General features: G+C 43.0%; 1 protein-coding gene across 2 annotated transcripts in view; it reads left to right on the top strand.

The window, feature by feature from the left end:
• The window catches only part of gsg1l (gsg1-like), a 32,694-nt gene that overhangs the window by 6,414 nt on the left and 6,374 nt on the right, over positions 1-19,906 (top strand). The window contains exons 2-3 of one of the 2 annotated variants that reach the window (XM_040042041.1): positions 9,510-9,557; positions 19,191-19,343. In XM_040042041.1, the coding sequence (XP_039897975.1) occupies positions 9,510-9,557; positions 19,191-19,343 (201 nt within the window). The remainder of the gene's footprint in view (positions 1-9,509; positions 9,558-19,190; positions 19,344-19,906) is intronic. The other variant, XM_040042048.1, reaches the window with a different exon arrangement.

The raw sequence follows: 19,906 nt of genomic DNA on the forward strand, positions 1-19,906 counted from the left end.
GGTGGAAACTAGCGAGCTAACTTCCTGTTAACTTCTAACTCCATTAAATTTAATAAATTCTGTTTTCATGGATGCATGGATGTTAAACTTAATTGTTACACCTGGTAAAGCGTTGCTGCTTTACCAGGTGGAATTTAGACCGTTTTTAACTCTCAGTGTTTGTTTGACTTTGGGACCTGAAACAGACGGAGTTTTGGACCCAGATTACTCCGCGCAGCTCCTCACTACGGCAGCCGTAATGCTCTGACAATCCATCAAGCAGTGCGGCTTACCAAAGTTGTACTAAAACATTTTTAACAGATTTCTGCAACCAAAATCGGTTCGAGGTCAGTAAGCATAACCAGAATTCATACATAAGGCACACTCTCGATTTTTGAGAAAATTAAAGGATTTTAAGTCCCTATAGTGTGGAAAATACGTTATACAGAAGAAAAGAATATATCGCGATATATATCGTTACCGCACATGCTTCAAATTATATCGCAATATGAATTTTAGGCCATATCGCCCAGCCCTATCGATTATTTCCCGGTCTGCAGACAGACTGTGTTCACTGTGCTGTTGATGGGATTTTTTCTGAGTTTTTGTTTTAAAAAAATCAAACATCTGTTTGAGTATAACTCACTATGAATTGCCTGTTAGTAACTGGTAATTTCTCCTTTCAGTGTGATTGGTCTGCGAGCTAAAGGCCTGTATCTTTATTACAGTGTGGTTCGCCCAGCAGTGCTGGATAAAAAGGCATTCTGACATCGCTGAGCGGAGAGTTATGATAATAAAATTTTACAGTGTGACTCCCTCTCTCAGCCATCGATTCCTTTTTCTTCTCTGACTTCGCTCTGCTTGTTTGTTTTTACAGAAATAATTATTAGCATCACCTTTGAGAATTAAAAATGAGATCATCCTGGGGAGGTGATGGAGACACCGAGAGCATCACTAATTAACATTGATTAACCTCCAAAGATGTTAGGACTTAAAATTACATGTACGTTATACATAATTGCTGTATGAATATGACACTGTCCGTCACAGATTTAAGCTGACTCTCGGTTACCTTTGTTTGCAGTAATATTCTCTATAATATTTTGACACCACTTTTATCAGTTTTGGGCTCTGTGTTGCTGCTCGTGTTGTTCACTGAAAGCTCAAGAAGTCAACAGAGAAGCGCCAAAAGCTGCAGTACCTCTAGTGTCCAGCAGAGGTCAGTCCCCATAGACTCCCATGTTCAAATGTCCAACTTCACAGCAGAAATAAACACGTTTACAGCCTGATACAGAAACAGTTTTGGTCTCTACAGATAATTTCTCCATTTATAACAGCTGTACGAGGGTGAATTCCTCTGTATAAAGTTTGCATTATTATGGGCGTGGTCTTTTGGACTGACAGGTTAATGGTGACACAGGCAGCTGGAGCTGCTAGCTGTCTGATAGGCTTCACCTCAGCCAACTCAAGTGTTTGTTTTTGTTCTGTTGGAGCTTCCTGTTTGGGATTGAAGTTCTGCTTGCCTGTCTACAGCTTATGGATCATGCTTTTAAGCTACTAGAGTCCACGATATAATATAATTCTACAAATGTATGTGAGTTATGCAACTTCCTGATGAAGCTGCACACAAAACACAAAAACAGCAGTATTTTATTTATTCATCGCAATGTCATGAATTTCTTAGAAGAAGTGTTTCAACATCTTTATCTGTTTTTTGCATTCAGCACACCTTGGACTTGAAAATAGGATCCACTTTTAAAATGACCACGCCGATCCTTATCTCTGATGATACTTTAACAGACATATGGGCCCTAAGTTCACCAGTACTGAATATGCTGTTGTGTGTTATTAGTATTACTTAGTAAAATAAATTTTTCTTCTTTTAATATTTTCTTTTGTTCGAAAAAATATTTGTAATTGTTGTAAAGTGGACCCGCTGAGCTCAGTGTAGCTCTATTAGAAAGTGGGCCAATTCATCCTCTACCTGAAACAAGCCATTTCGGTGTGTTTGATGGCTGCACATACGCTGAGCTCATTATTGGAATACGTGGCCATCAGCCATTGGAGCTGGAGCTATATGTGACCTGTTGCACAGCTGATCCGTATATTACAGCAGCTTATTATTAAAAATAGATTAATAATTGAATTAATGATTCAAGCTTTTCTGCTTGTGTGAAACTTATCCAAGCACTACACAGTAATTATTTATCAGTCTGCTTTCCTATGAAAGGTCCGTACTTTGGAGCCACTGTGAAAAATGACACATGGAGGGAAATAAATGATTCAGTGGGATTTTTTTCCTTTAAAAACAGCCATCGTCTCAGAGCTTTGGACTGCTTCAGAAGGGGCCAATCTCAGAGTTACCGAAGCCTGCTCGGGCTGATCGATGCGTACGACTTTACTGCTTCTCTTCATCAGTCTCACTGTGCTGCTCCTCACTGTCCCTGTTCTCTCCTCAAACACCCTGCTGGGAGACTCATGTTGGAGTCTCGCCGTCAATCCAGACTTCACTGAACTTTTAAACCTTCTTTGACTATGATTTGATATCGCATCTGAATCCAGACATGCTGTATTCCACCCAGGCAATAAGAGGTTAAGTGAAAGCATGCAGACATGGCGTCATGAAAGCTTCAGCGAGGCTTATTCACTTCATTACATCACTTCAATCTGGCACGACTGGCAAACAGACTCCTAAGGAGCTCATCTCGCAGTGACAGCAGTAATGAGAACAGAGTCGGTCGCTCCAAAAAGAGGCTTTAATTTGCAAAAAAGTTCAATTTACATCGACGTGACCTTTCTGTGAAAGCCTCACTGTCACTGTTTGAGCCTTTTAACAGCCTGTTTCATGTATTTTCTCTTTTTATTATATTGTAGAAGGAAGAACCTGTTTCACCCCAAGACAAGAGCGCGTAATACTCAGAGAAACTGCAAACAAACCCAAGAGCTCCATCAAAGACTCTTCAGGCCAGGTTAATGGTTCAGGACAGCACAGTTAGAAAAAGACTGAACCCACATAGCAAAATTGGTATGGCCCGGATCTGGCCCACATAATGTGCTTACACGTGGTCCACATACCGCAAAGAATGACGGCCCTTTGGTGGCCCAGATCACGTTTGCCAGATCTGGGCCACACGTGGGTCAGCACAAGGCCAGTTGAAGACACACTGGTGGTCCTGTGCTGGCCCATATGTGGACTACCTCTGGCAAACCTGATCTGGGCCACCAAAGGGCCGTCATTCTTTGCGGTATGTGGACCATGTGTAAGCTGTGTGCAGGCACGGGCCAGTTGCAGACACACTGCTGGCCCAGAACAGTTTCAGCTCTGGCCCCAGATGTCAGCCAAATGTGTATCTTAATCAAGCCATGTAATACCAACATGTGCCAGAACATGCAAAACAGTGCAAAAGTAACATGATGAGACTCTGTTCAGACTGACTTTTATATAGCGCTTTTCTAGTCTCCCGGATTACTCAAAGTACTCTATACAACGTTCCACATTCACCCAATCACACTGAGTGCTTCCTAACTACATTCATACACATTCACACTCTTAACATGCAGACTGGAGGAGCCAGGGATTGAACCACTAACCTTCCGATCAGTAGGTGTCCTGCTTTACCTCCTGAGCTACCACCACCCACTGGCAAAGATGAGTAAACCGTCACTAGGTTTTGGATAAAGTGTACACTCACAAACCTGTCAAACCTGCAAAAGGGTCCCCTGATGATCCTCTAATCACCTGAGCCACGGTGTGAAACTGGGTCTGGGTCCCAATCAGCCAGACTTTCGGGTGAGTTCATTGTGAAACCTGGCCCCACCTTAAGGTGGGTCCCCCTGTGGGACCCTTTTGTCCCTCTGTGGGATACTCCCACTAGGTTTATATCTGGGACTCTCCACCATTTGACCTTAGAACTGAAGAAGCTTTTCGGATGAGAGGTGAAACGTCTTCAAGTAACTTAAAGAAGTCCAGACGCTTTTCTGCATTTGAAACGTTGGCTACCATAGCAGTACAGTATTGCAACATGGCATTTGGGTCTTCTAACTAAAATAGGAACATAAACAGTGCCATCATTGCGGTTAGAAGTGCCAGCTTGATGCCGGATCCTGGGAAGACCTGTTTTCTATGGGCCTGGGCCACATACACTAAACCACAATCGGGCCAGATATGGCATGCCATCACATAAGCAGTGGCATCATTGCCAGACCTGGCCCATATCTGGTTGACATACACTCTGCCATGACAGTGGTCAATCAGAAGTGCCAGCTTGATGCCAGGCCTGGCCCATATCTGGATGACATATGTCTTTACATGCCAGAAGTCAGCCAGCAGTGCCGGCTTGATTCCAGATCCGGGCCAGACCTGCTTGCTATGTAGGAACAAGTATGGCTGTGTGGAAGGGATGCAGGAGAAAACCTCTTCTCTCTATAAACAGCATGGCAGCATCTGAACTACCAACAAGACATCAGGACCAATGAGGCCAAAGTTCAAACCCAGCCTTCACCACAGCGGTGGACCGATCATGATTTGGGCACCTTGCAGTCACTGAGTGTACCGTGACCTCACCAAAGTGTTCTAGAGCCAAATGTGAGGCTGTGTCCCACAGCTAAAGCAAACTGGGTCATCAACAGGACGACGATCCCGAGCACAGCAGCACATTTCCAACTTAAAAAAAGGAGGAGCTGCAGTGATCCAGACCTCAGCCTGACTGAGAGGCTGTGATCTTTTCAGTCTTTTCTGTGCATAAATGAATGTTGCAAACCTCAATGATCTGATCGACGCTATAAAGAAGAGTTGGCCAAAACTCCTCCACAGTGATGTGACAGACTGATGAAGTCGCACAGGAAACCATCACTGCTGAAGGAGGTTGCATTTGAAAATGATCAGGCACATTATCAAAGATGCACAGCAGAGGTTTGTGCAGACATATTTACTCATTATTGTAGTGACGATGAAGGTAAAAGTACTGTTCTTCCTTCCCGGACCCATAACGTGAATCAGACTATTAGTTGTGCTCTGGTGGGCGGAGCTGGAGATGCTGATTGCGTTGTTGCCGTGGATGGAGCCTTCAGTGAAGCTGTGTGACTGTGACGTAGAAGTATAACCTGTGGAGGAAAAAGTCTTTAAAATGTTGCTTTGAGGCAAATCCACCAAACCTTTGGAGCTGATCTGACTGATGATGTTTTCATATCTGTGAGCACAAAAGTTATTCAGTTACAAGCGAGACGGCTCAGGATGGCTGCTGAGGACTCTGGCATGGAGCAGTGTGTGAAATACTGATGTTCTGTCAGATGCTGCAGGCGTCTCACCGTTGCAGACAAAGTGTCCTGAGTCTTGGGTTTATTTGTGTAACCTTGTGTTTTCCTTTTGCTCCTGATTTCGGTGCTCACAGTTAGTTAATTAGGTTTAGGTAGAAGTTGTAGTTTCAGTCCAAAGCACCGTCCTTCACAACATTAAGCTTGCACACTGCCACTCACCAGTCAACACAGACAGCCAGCCAGTCAGTCACACCCGATGGGTACTTTAGAGTCACCAGTTAACCTAAACCCACTAACTGTATGTCTTTGGACTGGGAGGACGTCGGAGTACCCGCAGAGCAAACACTGGAAAAAGTGAACACAGCCACATGGTTGATGTTCTTGCTGTGAGGCAACGGAGTTAACCACCATGCTGCAACTCCTCGGGCTTCCACTGGTCCGTTGCCTCGCTCTGTGGGCGCAGTAAACACTTTCCTGATGGGTTTATGGTCTCAGTCGCTGGTTTGAAGTCTTGTTGAATAAAACGTGGTGTTAATTTAGAAATTTATGATCCAATTAGAGATAGAGGAGGACGTGCTTTAACGCAAGTCATAATTGTGACTGTGCAGCGTTCCTCAGTTTCTCAATCACGTCCATCGATCACTCGGCACGTCCAGTTTTGAACTGCGGTGTTGGATCAGCACAAATGAGACTGGAGCCTTTATGTTCTTCAAGTTCATTCTCAATCTGACGTTTTATACGGTCGGTTTTAAATGTAGAAGTAATGGCACATTAGGTGTTGTTTCACAAAAGCATTCATACTCATTACAGCTGCAATTAACCCCCAAATGACATCGGATCATTGATTAAACAGTCTGCAGAGCTGCAGGAAGGGAGAATAATGAAAGAGTGGTGCAAAAGTGAGAGCCAGGACTGTGAACCAAAATTACAAGAGAAGACACCTGAAGCTTCTTTAAATGGATCTGTTTCATTACAGCCTGATAGACTGCGAGCGTGATTTTCTCTCTCTTTTTTTGATAATTGACATTTTAGAGCAGCGCGGGCTTCTGTGTGCGGCAGGAAGGCGTAGGAATACTGATTGTGCTGTTAGTCCTGTCATCAGGTCACAGACGAGCCCGCTCACTCTTTAATTACATTTTAGATTCATGTCCTAATCAGACGCTGAGACGCTCACCTTTTGGCTGCATCACAGCTTCACTTCAGTTCACCAAGGTGTGAGCAAATTCACATTTAACCTTGAAAAGATGAAATATGACCATCCTCTTCAGATTCTGTCAAACAGGCGCTTAGAGGAAACAATCAAAGAGCTGATTTTAGCTACAGTCATACATTTATTCTTATTTCAGTTTAGTTCCCAACAGGAAGCCAGGGGAGAACAGAGGAAGGAAGGATACAAGCACCAGGTGGAGAACAGGTAACAGGAAGGAGTGGGTTAAGGGTCATTCGGCTCATTTCCAGCAGCGTTTTCACTCTGTTATAGGAGAAGCGGAAATGGCCCATCAGTCATGAGATGGGCTTGACAGGGGTAAGTGTTTTGTGGTTAAGAGGTGACCCAGTTGCCAAAGAACACCTGAAATTTGGTCCATGTGAGCTGAAGCTATGGCTAAATTTAGTCAGCCAGACCGACCCTGAATCATAGCTGTCAGCCAAGTCTGAATGCAGCCCACATTTAGGCCAAACACCGATTGCTCTCTAGGTTAGAATAACTGCCCATAGGTGATGCAACAGTAGATTAACAGGAATCATGTGAGCTGAAACTGTGGAATAAAAGTACAAATTAGACATAAAAGCTATTCTTCTGAATGCACTGTTGAGCTAACGGGACTTCCAGAATCTCAGAGAGTTTCTGCAGGACTGACGTTGAGTTTCTGTTCTTTTTCTTTCACCACAGGAAACCTAAATCGTCCTCAGCATCAGTGTGATCAAACAGTGTGTCTTCATCTGCTGTTCAGCGAGTATGGCTCTGTGCGTGTGTGGGCGTCGGTGTTTGGGCTGGTTATAGATGGGCCCGCCTGCTGCCCGTGACACTGCACGGGCTGAATTATAGCTCGTGTTGTGGCTGCTGATCTGTGACCTGCAGGGTCTCGTGAGCTCTGATGAACTCACCGAGGCCCGAGTGTGTCAGGAAGAAATATAATGAAGCCAAGAGGACACTCGAAACTGAAACTAGAACAATCTGAGAAAGAGTCACACTTTTTCTTTTTTACACATTCAGTATTGCTCCACATCACAAAGTTATGAAGGTTAGCAACCACGAGCAAGAGAAGTTTAATCACATGACCAACTTGTAATTGACAATTAGTCAGCCAATGACCGTTCCCACTTCTTTCTGACTCTCAATAATCCCAGAACATCCCATGGAGCCCAACCTGTCCGAAATCCTCACTCTGATCTAAATACAAGAGAAAGCGAAGCACTTCCTTAAAAACTGTACTCAGAAACACATAAACTAAAAATGCTGTTGGATATAAATTGCTAATGCTACCCAGTCATATGCAAAGTGTTAAGGCTAATATGTGACCCACCTGCCACTGAGACAAACCTTAATACAAGAGCAGTAAATCTAGGTCAGAGCAATGACTAATATCACAAACTAACCACCTGCTGTTACCAGTTTTAATTGATGATTAGAGGCAACGAGTCTTTTACAGCTGTGGAATTTTGGTCCATTCAGCTTTGCAGAAATGTTATAGTTCAGCCACACATGAGCCGCCTTCAAAGGTCATGTCGCAGCATCTTAATCTGATTCTGGTCAGGACTTTGAGTGGCTTAAGAAAAGCAAAATGAAGACACTGGATCGGCCTAGTCAGAGGTGGACTTGCTGGTGTATTATGGTTTGGTGTAATGGGACACACACCTTCCAAAAACTTCAGCTTTTGTCTCGTCAGTCTACAGAATATTTTCCCAAAAGTTTTGGGGATCATCCAGATATTTTTCTTTATGTTCCTTTTGCTCAGCATTGGTTTTCTGCCATGCAGGCCATTTTTGCCAGGTCTCTTTCTTACGGTGGAGTCATGAACTCTGGCCTGCAGTTCTTTGGACGTTGTTCTGGGGTCTTTTGTCACCTCTTGGATGAGTCGCCGCTGCGCTCTTGGGGTAATTCTCTTCAGCTGGCCAATCCTGGGAAGGTTCACCACTGTTCCATGTTCTTGCCATTTGTGGAAATTGGCTCTCACTGCGGTTTGCTGGAGTCCCTCTGCTTTAGAAATGGCTTTATAACCTTTTCCAGACTGAGAAATCTCAGTTACTTTGTTTCTCATTTGTACCTGAATTTCCTTGGATCCCGGCGTGATGTCTGGCTTTTGAGGATCTTTTGGTCTGCTCCACCTCGTCAGGCAGGTCCTATTTAAGTGATTTCTTGATTGTGAACAGGTATGACAGTGATCAGGCCTGGGTGTGGCTAGAAACTGAATTCAGCTTTCCAAAGATGTGATACATCACAGCTAATTTATGTAATGACGGGTCGGTGACAATCAGTTTTTCACACAGGGACACGTAGGTTTGGATTATTTTCCTTTTAATAACAAACACCATAATTTAGAAACTGCATTTTGTGTTTACATTTGTTATCTTTGTCTAATATTTGAATTTGTTTGATGATCTGAAACTGTGACAAACATACATTCGAAAAACCCCATGACATAACACAACAATGGAGGACATCTAGGCGATGTTTTGTCAGACTGCCGGAGAGATCGGGTGTCTTGGCTACACCTTGGTGTCCCCTTAGAAATGGTGGAGGAGGTGACTGTGGAGATGGGTGGATGTCTCTGCCCTCGTGACCATGACCCAGATTTTTGTCAGAGAATGGATCAACAGATCGTTCTAATCATTTAACTGAGTTCTCTGCTTTGGGATTTTCATCCCGACTCCAGCTCTGTGCTGTAAACATCTTTTGTTTAATGCGACGGAATAAAAGCAAATGAATGTGACTAATACAGCTTTTAAAACAACTTAATAACGCCTGGCAGTGTGCAGTAGTGTGCAGAGGATCATCTTGAGGAGTCACTGTGTCTTTATTTGTGAGCCTGACGTGGTTTCAGTTCGTATCAGTCCGCCACACTAACGTTCATTTTATCCTTTTCTCTCCCCCCTATGCATTCATTTCCATCCTTGTCTCCTGCCCACTAATCGCCTCATCCTCTGCACCTGCTCCCCCCCCCCCCTTTATTCCCAACTCGATTCACCTTGTTTCCTCCACCTCTTCTTCCCTCTTTACATATACATCTCCCTCTCTCCCTCTCTCCTTCCTCTCCCTTTCTCTCTCCTCTCAGGTGAGAAGTGTCGGAGCTTCATTGATTTGGCCCCGGCATCGGAGAGAGGTGAGTGATGATGGTCATTAGGCGGCTTCGCCACTCCCTGCCGCTCCCCACCTGTTCACTGGGCCAAGGGAAAAAACCACACACACACACACACACACACACACACACACACACACACACACACACACACACACACACACACACACACACACACACACACACACTCTTTCGTTTTTGGACTCTTTCACTGTTTCAGAGGGTTTTCACCTGTGGTGCACTAAGAAAAATGTGAATTCTGGACTTTCAGAGTTTTTTATTACCTCTCACCTCCTGGACGACTGTAGTGCTGTGCCCTTGTGTGTTATGAGTTCACATCTAAAATGACAATAACAAGCGTGTTTGCGTGGGACACGTCACCAACGCTGCACGGTCATTTTGACATATCAAACTTGAAATAAACTCACAGGGGAGGTTACAGGTTTGGTGTTTACCTTGTGATTTTAATCTGAAGGAGACTTTTCCAACTCTCTCTGGAGATAAAAGCTGAAGTTTCTTTCTTCTTCCTGCATATACTCGTTATTCCCTTTTTCTATCCCTGAAACTGTTAAACTTCTTTTAACTACTAAGTAGTAAGTAAGTAAAATTTATTTATATAGCATATTTCACAGATAAAAATCACAAAGTGCTTCAGAATAAAATCAGAAATACAAATAAAATAATATAAAACAGTGGGGAAAAAAAAATGTTTGTATAAAAATGTCTTCAGCTGCTTTTTAAAGGAGTCGATGGAGTCTAGACCGCGTAACGACAACAGCAGGGAGTCCCACAGCCTGAAAAGCCCGATCCCCACGTGTTTTAAACCTAGTACCAGTAACCTCTGACCTGACGACCTAAGTGCTCGGGATGAAGCATGAGGTTTCAGCAGGTCAGAGATATACTGGGGAGCTTCACCGTGCAGAGCTCTAAAAGTTACAACTAAAATTTGAAAATGAACCCTAAAATTTACAGGCAACCAATGAAGAGAAGCCAAAACTGGAGCAATGTGTGACCTCTTGTTTGTACCAGTTAAAAGTCTTGCCGCTGCATTCTGTACAGACTGAAGGCGATCCAGAGCTGATTTGTTGAGACACGTAAAATAATCCAAACGAGAAGAGATAAAAGCAGGAATCATCTCAAGTTCTGCCTTTGACACCAGTAGCCTGAGTTTAGAAATGTTTCTTAGATGATAAAAACGGTTCCGGACAAGTTGTTCAGAGTGTTTCTCAAGAGACATTGAACTGTCAAATATAACACCTACGTTTCTGAGACTCGACTGAAATGAAGGGTCTAAAAAAACTGAAGTGCTGCTTAATTTCTGAGAGCATGTGATCAGGAGCAACAATCAAGGTTTCTGTTTTATCTGCATTTAACTGGAGGAAATTGTCATTTAACCATTGTTTGATCTCAGACAGACAATTATTTAAAGACGACAATTTATAAAACTCAGAAGCTTTGAAAGAACAGTACAACTGAATGTCATCAGCATAGAGATGATAAGAAATATGTAACGTCTGATAATGTGGCCTAGAGGGAGGATATACAGCAAAAAGACACTCGGACCTAAAACGGATCCTTGAGGTGCCCCAGAAGCCAGAACTGATGTTTCAGACAGCAGATGATTTATACAGACAGTAAAAGATCTCTCAGATAGATACGACATAAACCATTTAAAACAACACCAGTGATCCCAAACAAGTCCTTCAGCCTATTTATCAGGATGCTGTGATCAACAGTATCAAAAGCAGAGCTGAGATCCAACAGAACCAGAACGCTGTACTCTACTGACTCTGCTGCCATCAGAGACACTTTAAGCAAAGCGGTTTCAGTGGAGTGTAATTTGCAGAACCCGGACTGGAAAATATCTGTAACTGCTTGGAAGAGATGGGTCCAAATTAGGTTTCTTTAACATTAGTTCAACAATAGCTTGTTTAAAATAGCTGGAAACTGAGCCAGTATAAAGAGAAGTATTAATTATTTCCAGAATGCAGGAGCCAATAGAGTCAAACACACTAACGAAGAAGTACATCGAGGTGGCTTGAAGTCAGTTTCATCTGACCGAGCAGACACTGATGTCCTGTAAGGTAACAGGAGTAAAAGAGGAGCAGGTATCAGAGGTACGCACGTGTGATACTGAGAGGATGATGGAGAAATATTCGACCTGATGGCAGCGACCTTATTAACAAAATAGTTTAAAAAGTCATTACAATCAGATTTAGTATAGACTGGTACATGAGGAATATCAGGAGAGACAATGTTCTTAATTGTATCAAACGACACTCTGGGATTTTTCTTTTTTGAAGCTATTAGATTAGCAAAACATTTTTTATCATGTCGTTAAGTGAGAAAATTGATTCCTTGAGATGTACCCTATGGACCTCAAGCTTGGAAGCCTTCCATAAATGTTCTAACGGCCATCTCCTACTTCCAATTATCTCTGTCAGGTCAGCGGGATGCATCTGACAAAACTCAGTGTCTCAGTATTTCTGCTCATTTGACTTTCTTTGTGGTATCTTCCATCGTATCCATCTGGAATCTGCTCAACACTTCATGGTGATCTGCAACTTTCACTGTTAAGCAGCAAAACACAGGTTAACTTCTACTTTACTGCTTCCTTCACATCCATCAGGAAATAAAACTCACTGCAGGAAAGTGAAATTCCTTTGAAGCCGATCAAAATGTGGGACATCGGCTGAATACATCAGACAAGGAGGCTGAATAAAAATGTCCCACATAAACTGTGACATCTGCTCGGCCAGACTGCAGGGCTGCAACTGCCTTTCCAAAGCTCGTTCTACAGGAAGTATGCGGAGAGTTGGGACATACTACCTTAAATAAGGTCACGTGGACTAACCTTTGACCACTTTCTGTAATTACAACTGGTGCTGAAGTTTGTGGTACCATGCAGGTAAGATTGCATCAATCTTCCAAAAGTAACATAGCTGCATTTTTGTTTTGCTTTTTAAACTGCATTTACCACAAACCCCTCTGTCTAATTATAAAAACAACTCAAAGCACTTTAAAACTTGTGATTAGAAGATTCCAGTCATTACCGCTGTCATTGTAGAGGAAAGAGTGTGTATTTATTTATGTTCAGTTTACCAAATGTAGCAGGAGATGACAGTTAAATATATAGACTGTATATAAAGGTTGGACTTTAGTCCTTGGATACTTTCAAACTTCATCTTTCACATTTTCCCCGAACAATTTAATATTTTTCTGTTTTTAAAATACAGAAGTTCTGTATTTGGACCAGAGGGTGGCTAATGTTAGCTGTCGTGAGTAGCGTGCCAGATCCTTGGACGTATGGGTGCAGCAAATAGACACAGATACCTGCTACCTGGTGCTAATCAACATCCAGTCAAATTCATGAAATTTTACTCACTATAACTGGAGCTCAGACTCCTTGGACAGCCTGTTAGTCACCTCACAGCGGCCATATTATTGGACAGATGATGTCATTAAAAATGCTCCAAAAGGCTCCAACAGCACACACACGGTCCAGAGGTCCAGTTCAGGGTCTCGCCAAGAGGCCGCACCCCTAAAAAAGGAAAGAAATTTAAGAAATTTACTAAAGTGACTAAAACAGTTTTTGCAGATTTACTGCTGGAGCCTCTAGTGGACATTAAAGGAACTGCAGTATTTGGTAGATCAAAATAAAAGTTATGTCTCTTTTCTCCAAATATTTAGACAAGAGCTTCTAAATAACTGTCAAACTGCAGCCATGATGCGATACCAAGAGGCTTCTAGAGGCACTTTAGTTAAACCAGCAATACCAGCACCATTACAGCACTGATTAGTTAGAAACTGGGACCAGTGTAAGACCAGTTCCCACCACCGAAAAATGCAATGAGAAGTTTGCTGTCACAGCTGGAAATGAAATATAATGGAGCACATCTGTAGATAGTTTATATCTAAGGAAAGTCATAGTTGATCTATGAGTTGAAGAGAGAAATGGGAAAATGAGGAAAATAGTGGAATACATCTCTAAACTGGGTCTTCGGATTTTAAGATTCTGAGATTCATTCGAAGCATCCTGAGGCCGTCATCGTTATTATATTGACAAAGGAGGGGGAAGAGGCAAAGTGACACTTATTAATTGATATGAAACAGGCTGAGTCTTTTCCTGTGTGGTGTCACTGGTGATTTATGGAAGTTATTGGAGCCTGTCGCCTAACAAAGGTGAGGATGTGGCCGTATGCTCACATCAAAATTTTAGACAGATTTTAAGCAACGTTTCCAAAGTTTGCTTTTGCCGACTGTAACCTGACCAGAACATGAAAGGCTTACCTCATGAGAAGGTCCTCTTGTATAACCTTAAACTCTTTTTAAACCCAAATGAAGTGCAGAATATATTAAGAAGAGGATGCTGAATAATGAGGGAATATTGCAGCTCATCAAGATTCATCCTAACTGCAGATAAGAGCAGATTATTTCATGTTGTTTATATCCTGCAGCGAATGAAAGGAATATTTGAGCATCCAGAAGAAAGGGAATATTTTGGTGCATGTGGGGCGTTGCCTCTAATTCTCTGCTTCATGCAGAGCAGGTAGTTAATAATGAAAGTTCTGCGATGGTTTCATCTGTTAATGCCATCTGGAAGAGCAGGAGTGATGCATGGAGCAGAGGTGGATGATATGATGTATTGAGCGGGGTGACCTTGCTTCCCACACAAGGATACGATATGTTAATCTGCCTTCCTTTGGGCCCGACATGCCTGCTGCTGGGTTTTATAACACGCAGCTGCTCCTCAGTCAGATCCAAGTCTGCTCTTAATGAAAAGTGAAACAAAAAAACAACTCTTAATTTGATTAGACGGAAAGAGTCAGCGAGCGCGAATCGAAGCCAGGATTCAAGTCCCGCCCACTCCAGCAGAACCAGACCCACTTGAGAGATGACACGACAAGCGCCATTTATTTTTCTTTACATCTGTGTGTCATTAAGATCAAACATACAGATGATGCACGAACATGTAGCACGAACATGTAGCTGGCTATCAGTGGTGACTGCATGGGTGCTGTAAACTAATATAAACTCTTTGGAACAGGGAATTATGAAAACTGGGACTGGGACTCAGACGTGCGTACCATGGGAAAAGATTACAGCAGGGGTGTCAAACATGAGGCTCGGGGTCCAGAATCAACCCAGCAAAGACTCCAGTTCAGCCTCACTGGACATCGAAAGGAATAAGCTTTGGACTCTAACTGTATTTTTATGCTACACAAAAGTTATTTGATCATAGATTAAAATGTTTTTTTTCTATCTGCTATAGAAATGTTTTATATTAAAATATCTGAAGGATCAAATGTGTAGTTAAACTTCTTTAAACTGACACTTAACATCAAAGTGTGCTGCATCTGATCCACGATGTAAGATGGGTCTGACATCCTGGAGTTTAAAGAGGTTCAGCTGTTGGGCCACTTCTGTTTATTTTCATATGCAAACAGACTTTTAACTTTTCATGAGACCCTTCGTTGTCTGCTCTCATCTTATTTGCCAAGTTACATTTGTCAGAAAGGTGTGGGTAGTTATCGTCTTTGGTCCCAAGACTTATTTTGTGCGAACGTTTGCACTAAATTCCAAAAAAATGTAAATTTGCAGCCTCAGCTGCTGCATCTTTTTGCGTCTCTCAGCTTTCAGTTTTGTAACTAATAACTGAAAAGCTGGTGGGTTGAGATCAGGAAGCTAACTGGGCCATCAAATCTCATTTCGTTTCCTTGGGAAAGTCTTGAGTTGCTTTTGCAGTTTGCTTTGGGTAATTATCTGCACTGTGAGGCTCTGCCTGATCAGCTTTGGCTGAATCTGAACAGGAAGTTGAGCTCTGCTGCTTCTATCAGCAGTCGGTGATCAACTAGGCACCAGTGACCCGGTGCCATTGGCAGCCACACAGTCCAGTGCCATAACACTACCTCCGCCATATGATGTGCTCTGCTTCAGATGATGTTCTCCGTTCTCTTCTTGTTCCATCATTCTGCTATAATTTCATCATAATTTCTTCATCTGTCCAAAGATTTCTTTCATTTTTCCAGAACTCTGCCGACTCTTTAGATGTTTTCTGTCTTGCCTGATCTTGAGTCTAATCGATGGTTTGCATGTTGTTGTAAAAGTTTTTTCTTTTCATTATTTCTCAGCTGACTAATGCATTTTTTTTTTATTTTTAAGAATTAACCAGTTTGTTGAGTGTGTCACATCTAAAGGTTTTCCTGCATCTTTGAGAGACTTATTTTTGTTCTTTCAGCTTACTAATGGCCTTGTTTTCTTCCACTAATATCTCTTTGGACCTTGGATTCAGAGTTCTGGTGAACACTTGAAGCCAGCTCCAGATCTTTAATCTGCTTAATTTGTCATGGAATAATGAGGGACTTGGCCTCGCTTGGCAGTGAAACTGCTTGGCTATTGTCCAATTACTTTTGGTCCTCTAAAAATGGGGTCTTGTTTATAAAAACGGCTACAATGCTCAAACAGGTAGTGGAGCACTTTGGGTAAATGTCTTGAATGAAAGCTGAAAGTCTGCACTGAGGCAAAATAGGGAAAAAATGTCATTTTCCAAAACTTTCCAAAACCTGGATACATTTAATAAATGAACCTGATTTTTCAACTGTCTTAAATATTAGCCAAATTAGAGGTAATATGATTAGATAACTGGTCAGAAACTCAGTCACTGGTCAGTCTCCACCAATGGCAGAAACAGATATTTTTACACCCTTGTACAAAAGGTCATTAAATGTTACATTAAATGTTTGGTCATTACTGATAATTTTACCGTTCGTGGAAACTCGATGCTTGAAATAAAGGGCATGGCCTTAATGGCTGACAGCTGGATGGTGAAGCGGGTGGTTATAGTTGTAGCTGGTCCTGGTACTGTGCTCACAGGCCATCCAAAAGTCTCCAGTTTCTAGGAATTTCAGGAATTAATTTGGAAGTTACTGAGCAGGCCTGTCTGTCTGTGTCCTGCTCCCATACAGTCTATGGATAACTAAGCTAGTTAGTGTTGGCCGAACACTTAGCACTCCACCCTCTCATCCAAATTTGGACACTTTCAGCTCCTAAAATGTGATAAAACTTAAACCCAGTTTGATCCCAGGAGAAGACACAAATCCCTTTGGAACCTACCTGCTGGGGTGACAGCAGGTAAAACCAAGTATCAAGTATCAGGTTAAACTGTTACAGCAGCATTAATTCATCAGAATTTGCATTTGATGACATGAAAATGTTTTTAAAAACTCTAAAACCCAAAAAATGAAATGTATTAACCCAAGAAACTGTTGACTTCACACACCACTGACAAGCTCAGGAAAACACACACACACTCGCGCGCACAGAGTAATTAAAGGTGTAATTATATCATTTACATGAGACTTGGTCTGATGAGCTGCTTCCTTCCTGTTATCAGGAAGTGTTGGTTTAGTCCTTCACAGCACATTTTATTTTCTGCCTTCAGTCTAATGAAGTCTGCTCAGTCTACTGGTGCATATTCAATAAGACAGAAACAGGGGAGAAAATTGTTTTTGGTCAATATTGTTGCACTCTGAATTCCCCCGCAGGCGGTTATACCTCTGGAATTTGTTTGTATCGACTGTGCGGAAATTACAGCGGCGGCTAATAAGAAATCAGAGAGCGTGGAGTCAAATTCGTGCGACCTGCGGGGTCACGCCGGTTACAGGGTTTCGAGTCAGAGCAGCGTCTCTTGTCATCTTTCATCTCTCGCCGGGAGTTTGATGTGATTAAATAAGCGGATTGATGCAGGACGAGCTCGGAAGCATCTGAATAAAATCTGCTCGTGTGGCTGATGAGAGAGAACGTTTCCGAGCTGCTTCTTTGTGTCAGCGTTGGGCTGCCGCTGCACATGTGCTTTATTTTCCTCCTCTCAGCACTTACACTTCACATTGGGAGAAACTCACATGAGTAGAAGACACTTTGTGCGCTGAACTGATAACTGACACAGGGCACGCTGGCCTTGCTCGTACTGGGAGATATTTATCCTGTTCTCATTTCCGGGGTGTCAGATTCTGCTGCTCCGTCAAACCTGCTCGTATCTCCACAAGCACAAGGCGTCCTTCGGCATCTGTGCCCGACGAGTCTCCCAGCACCAGCTCCTGACATATAAAGCACCGGTGCATTTAGGTTCAATTTATTCTTTATATATTTTATTATATTTTCAGGTAATAACATCTTTAGATGCTTAATAAAGCTGGTGAGAGTCTGGTTTCCGCTTCAATAGCAAATGTCATATGAGTCAGTCAGGTGCTCTTTTAGTTTGACCATTAGGTATTTTCATTCATGCGTTCATGCATCCCTCCACCTTTTCCACCTGTCTGTCTACCCGAGCCATCCATCCATCCTTTACCAATTATCAGGTCCCCATCGCAGCAGAGACGTCCTGGGTCTGTCCCAGGACCTCCTCCCAGGAACACTTGACCTAGGAGGCATCCAGGAGGCATTTTAGTCAGATGCCCACGCCACCTCCTTCCTTTTGATGTGGATTGATTTAGTCTGAGCTCATCCCACATGACTGAGCTCCACCTTATCTGTGTCACTGCTCGTGTGAACTGTGATGTCAATGCACCCGATAACTGTTGTTTACTTCTAAACAGCAAAACAAACAAACTAAATTTGTTGTGCTGGAATGCGAACAGGTTTCTCCTGCTTATCTGACAGCAGTCTAAGCAGAGACACACAGACTCTTCCTCTTTATCTCCATGGTGCCAATATTCAAATGATCTGTATTGGCTAAAGTGGATGGAAGTGTCGTTCCCTGACTTTAAACCAGTGCTACCACATGAAATACACAGTCTGGCTTCTCCTTTGCAGTTGTTTGAAGTTAAAGATGCTCGTTAAGATTCATTAAGGAGTCGGAAATGATTATTAGACCGTTTGGAAGAAATATGTCCACGTGGAGACGATGACATGGATGAAAGGTTAGCATCCTGATGCAGAGGAAACAGTAGTTGGTTGCCACCTTGCCTAGAGAAAAGAGCAAAGACAAAATTAGTGATCAATATTCCCAGTTTGGGGGTTTTGAAGCGCCGCACCAAAACTCACTGACATTCAAATTGAAAATTCAGCCTGGAGGTTGTAATTTTACCTCCTCTTCATCCCCAGCAGAGCAGAGCGGAGAGGAGCAGATAATCCTGTTTAATTCTGTGTCGTGAGGAGCTTTTTGCCTTTTTAGAAATAATACATGTGGAGAAAAGAAGCGTGGTAGTGAGAGCGGACCCCAAGGGCAGCTTCTCCTACTGGATGACATCTCTTCTGTGCTTTAAAAATGTCATACGGTACAGCGGGGTTGTAACAGCTGTTCATCATCCTTTATAATGTCTCTCTGAGCTCTGCAGGGGTTTTTCCCCTGTCTATGACCAGAGGGCTCATACACCTTCCTGTCCTCCTCCGGGATGATGAGAAACAAATAACCTCACCTTGTTTTGAGCTCTAAGTGCCGTGTCCTCACTACAGAGGAGAGATGTGTCATTATCCGAGAATTCATCAAAGTTTCATCACAGGTTTGTGGCTTATTGGACAGCAGATGAATGAATGGCTGAAGTTGGAACAAATGGGAGACAAAGTTTCTCTCCAGCGTTTTGAGCCCTCGTAGCTTCAGAAGTCCGGGACGCATCCATGTGAGGTCTGTCTGACTGAGCGCTCTGTTGGTGTCTGTAGGCGTGCTGTGGTTGTCCGTGGTGTCCGAGGTGCTCTACATCCTGCTGCTGGTGGTCGGCTTCAGCCTCATGTGTCTCGAGCTTTTCCACTCCAGCAATGTCATCGACGGACTCAAACTCAACGCCTTCGCCGCCGTTTTCACCGTGCTGTCCGGTAAGATGCAAGTCTCCTTTCTCCTACTTCTTCTTCTTCTCCTTCTCCTACTTCTTCTTCTTCTCCTTCTTCTCCTTCTCCTACTTCTTCTTCTTCTCCTTCTCCTACTTCTTCTCCTTCTCCTCCTTCTTCTCCTTCTTCTCCTTCTCCTACTTCTTCTCCTTCTTCTCCTTCTCCTACTTCTTCTTCTTCTCCTTCTCCTACTTCTTCTTCTACTAGATAATTTGTGTCCAGTGAAATTTGGCATCGGGAACATCCTTTAAACACCACTGGGCATCATTTACATCTAAAACAAACAAATATATTCTGAGTATTGCTGTGAGAATCAGCAGCAGAGCGGACAGAGCCTGAGACAGATTTGTGAGGTCGTCCAGGGTCAGAGGTTATCCCATGGCAGCCTCGGATGTGGCGGTGCCAGGGATTTTTTCCCCAATTTACGCTAAACCTCTTACACAAGAAGTTGGCGATGCGTCCGTCACTCTGCTCCTCTCAGAGGACAGCGGCACATTTTACAGCATTTATGCAGCAAACCTCTGAAGCACGCTCCCTTAATCACTTCATAT

Source organism: Simochromis diagramma, unplaced genomic scaffold (assembly GCF_900408965.1).
Source record: "Simochromis diagramma unplaced genomic scaffold, fSimDia1.1 OVJJ01000321.1, whole genome shotgun sequence".
Classification (NCBI taxonomy): Eukaryota; Metazoa; Chordata; class Actinopteri; order Cichliformes; family Cichlidae; genus Simochromis; species Simochromis diagramma.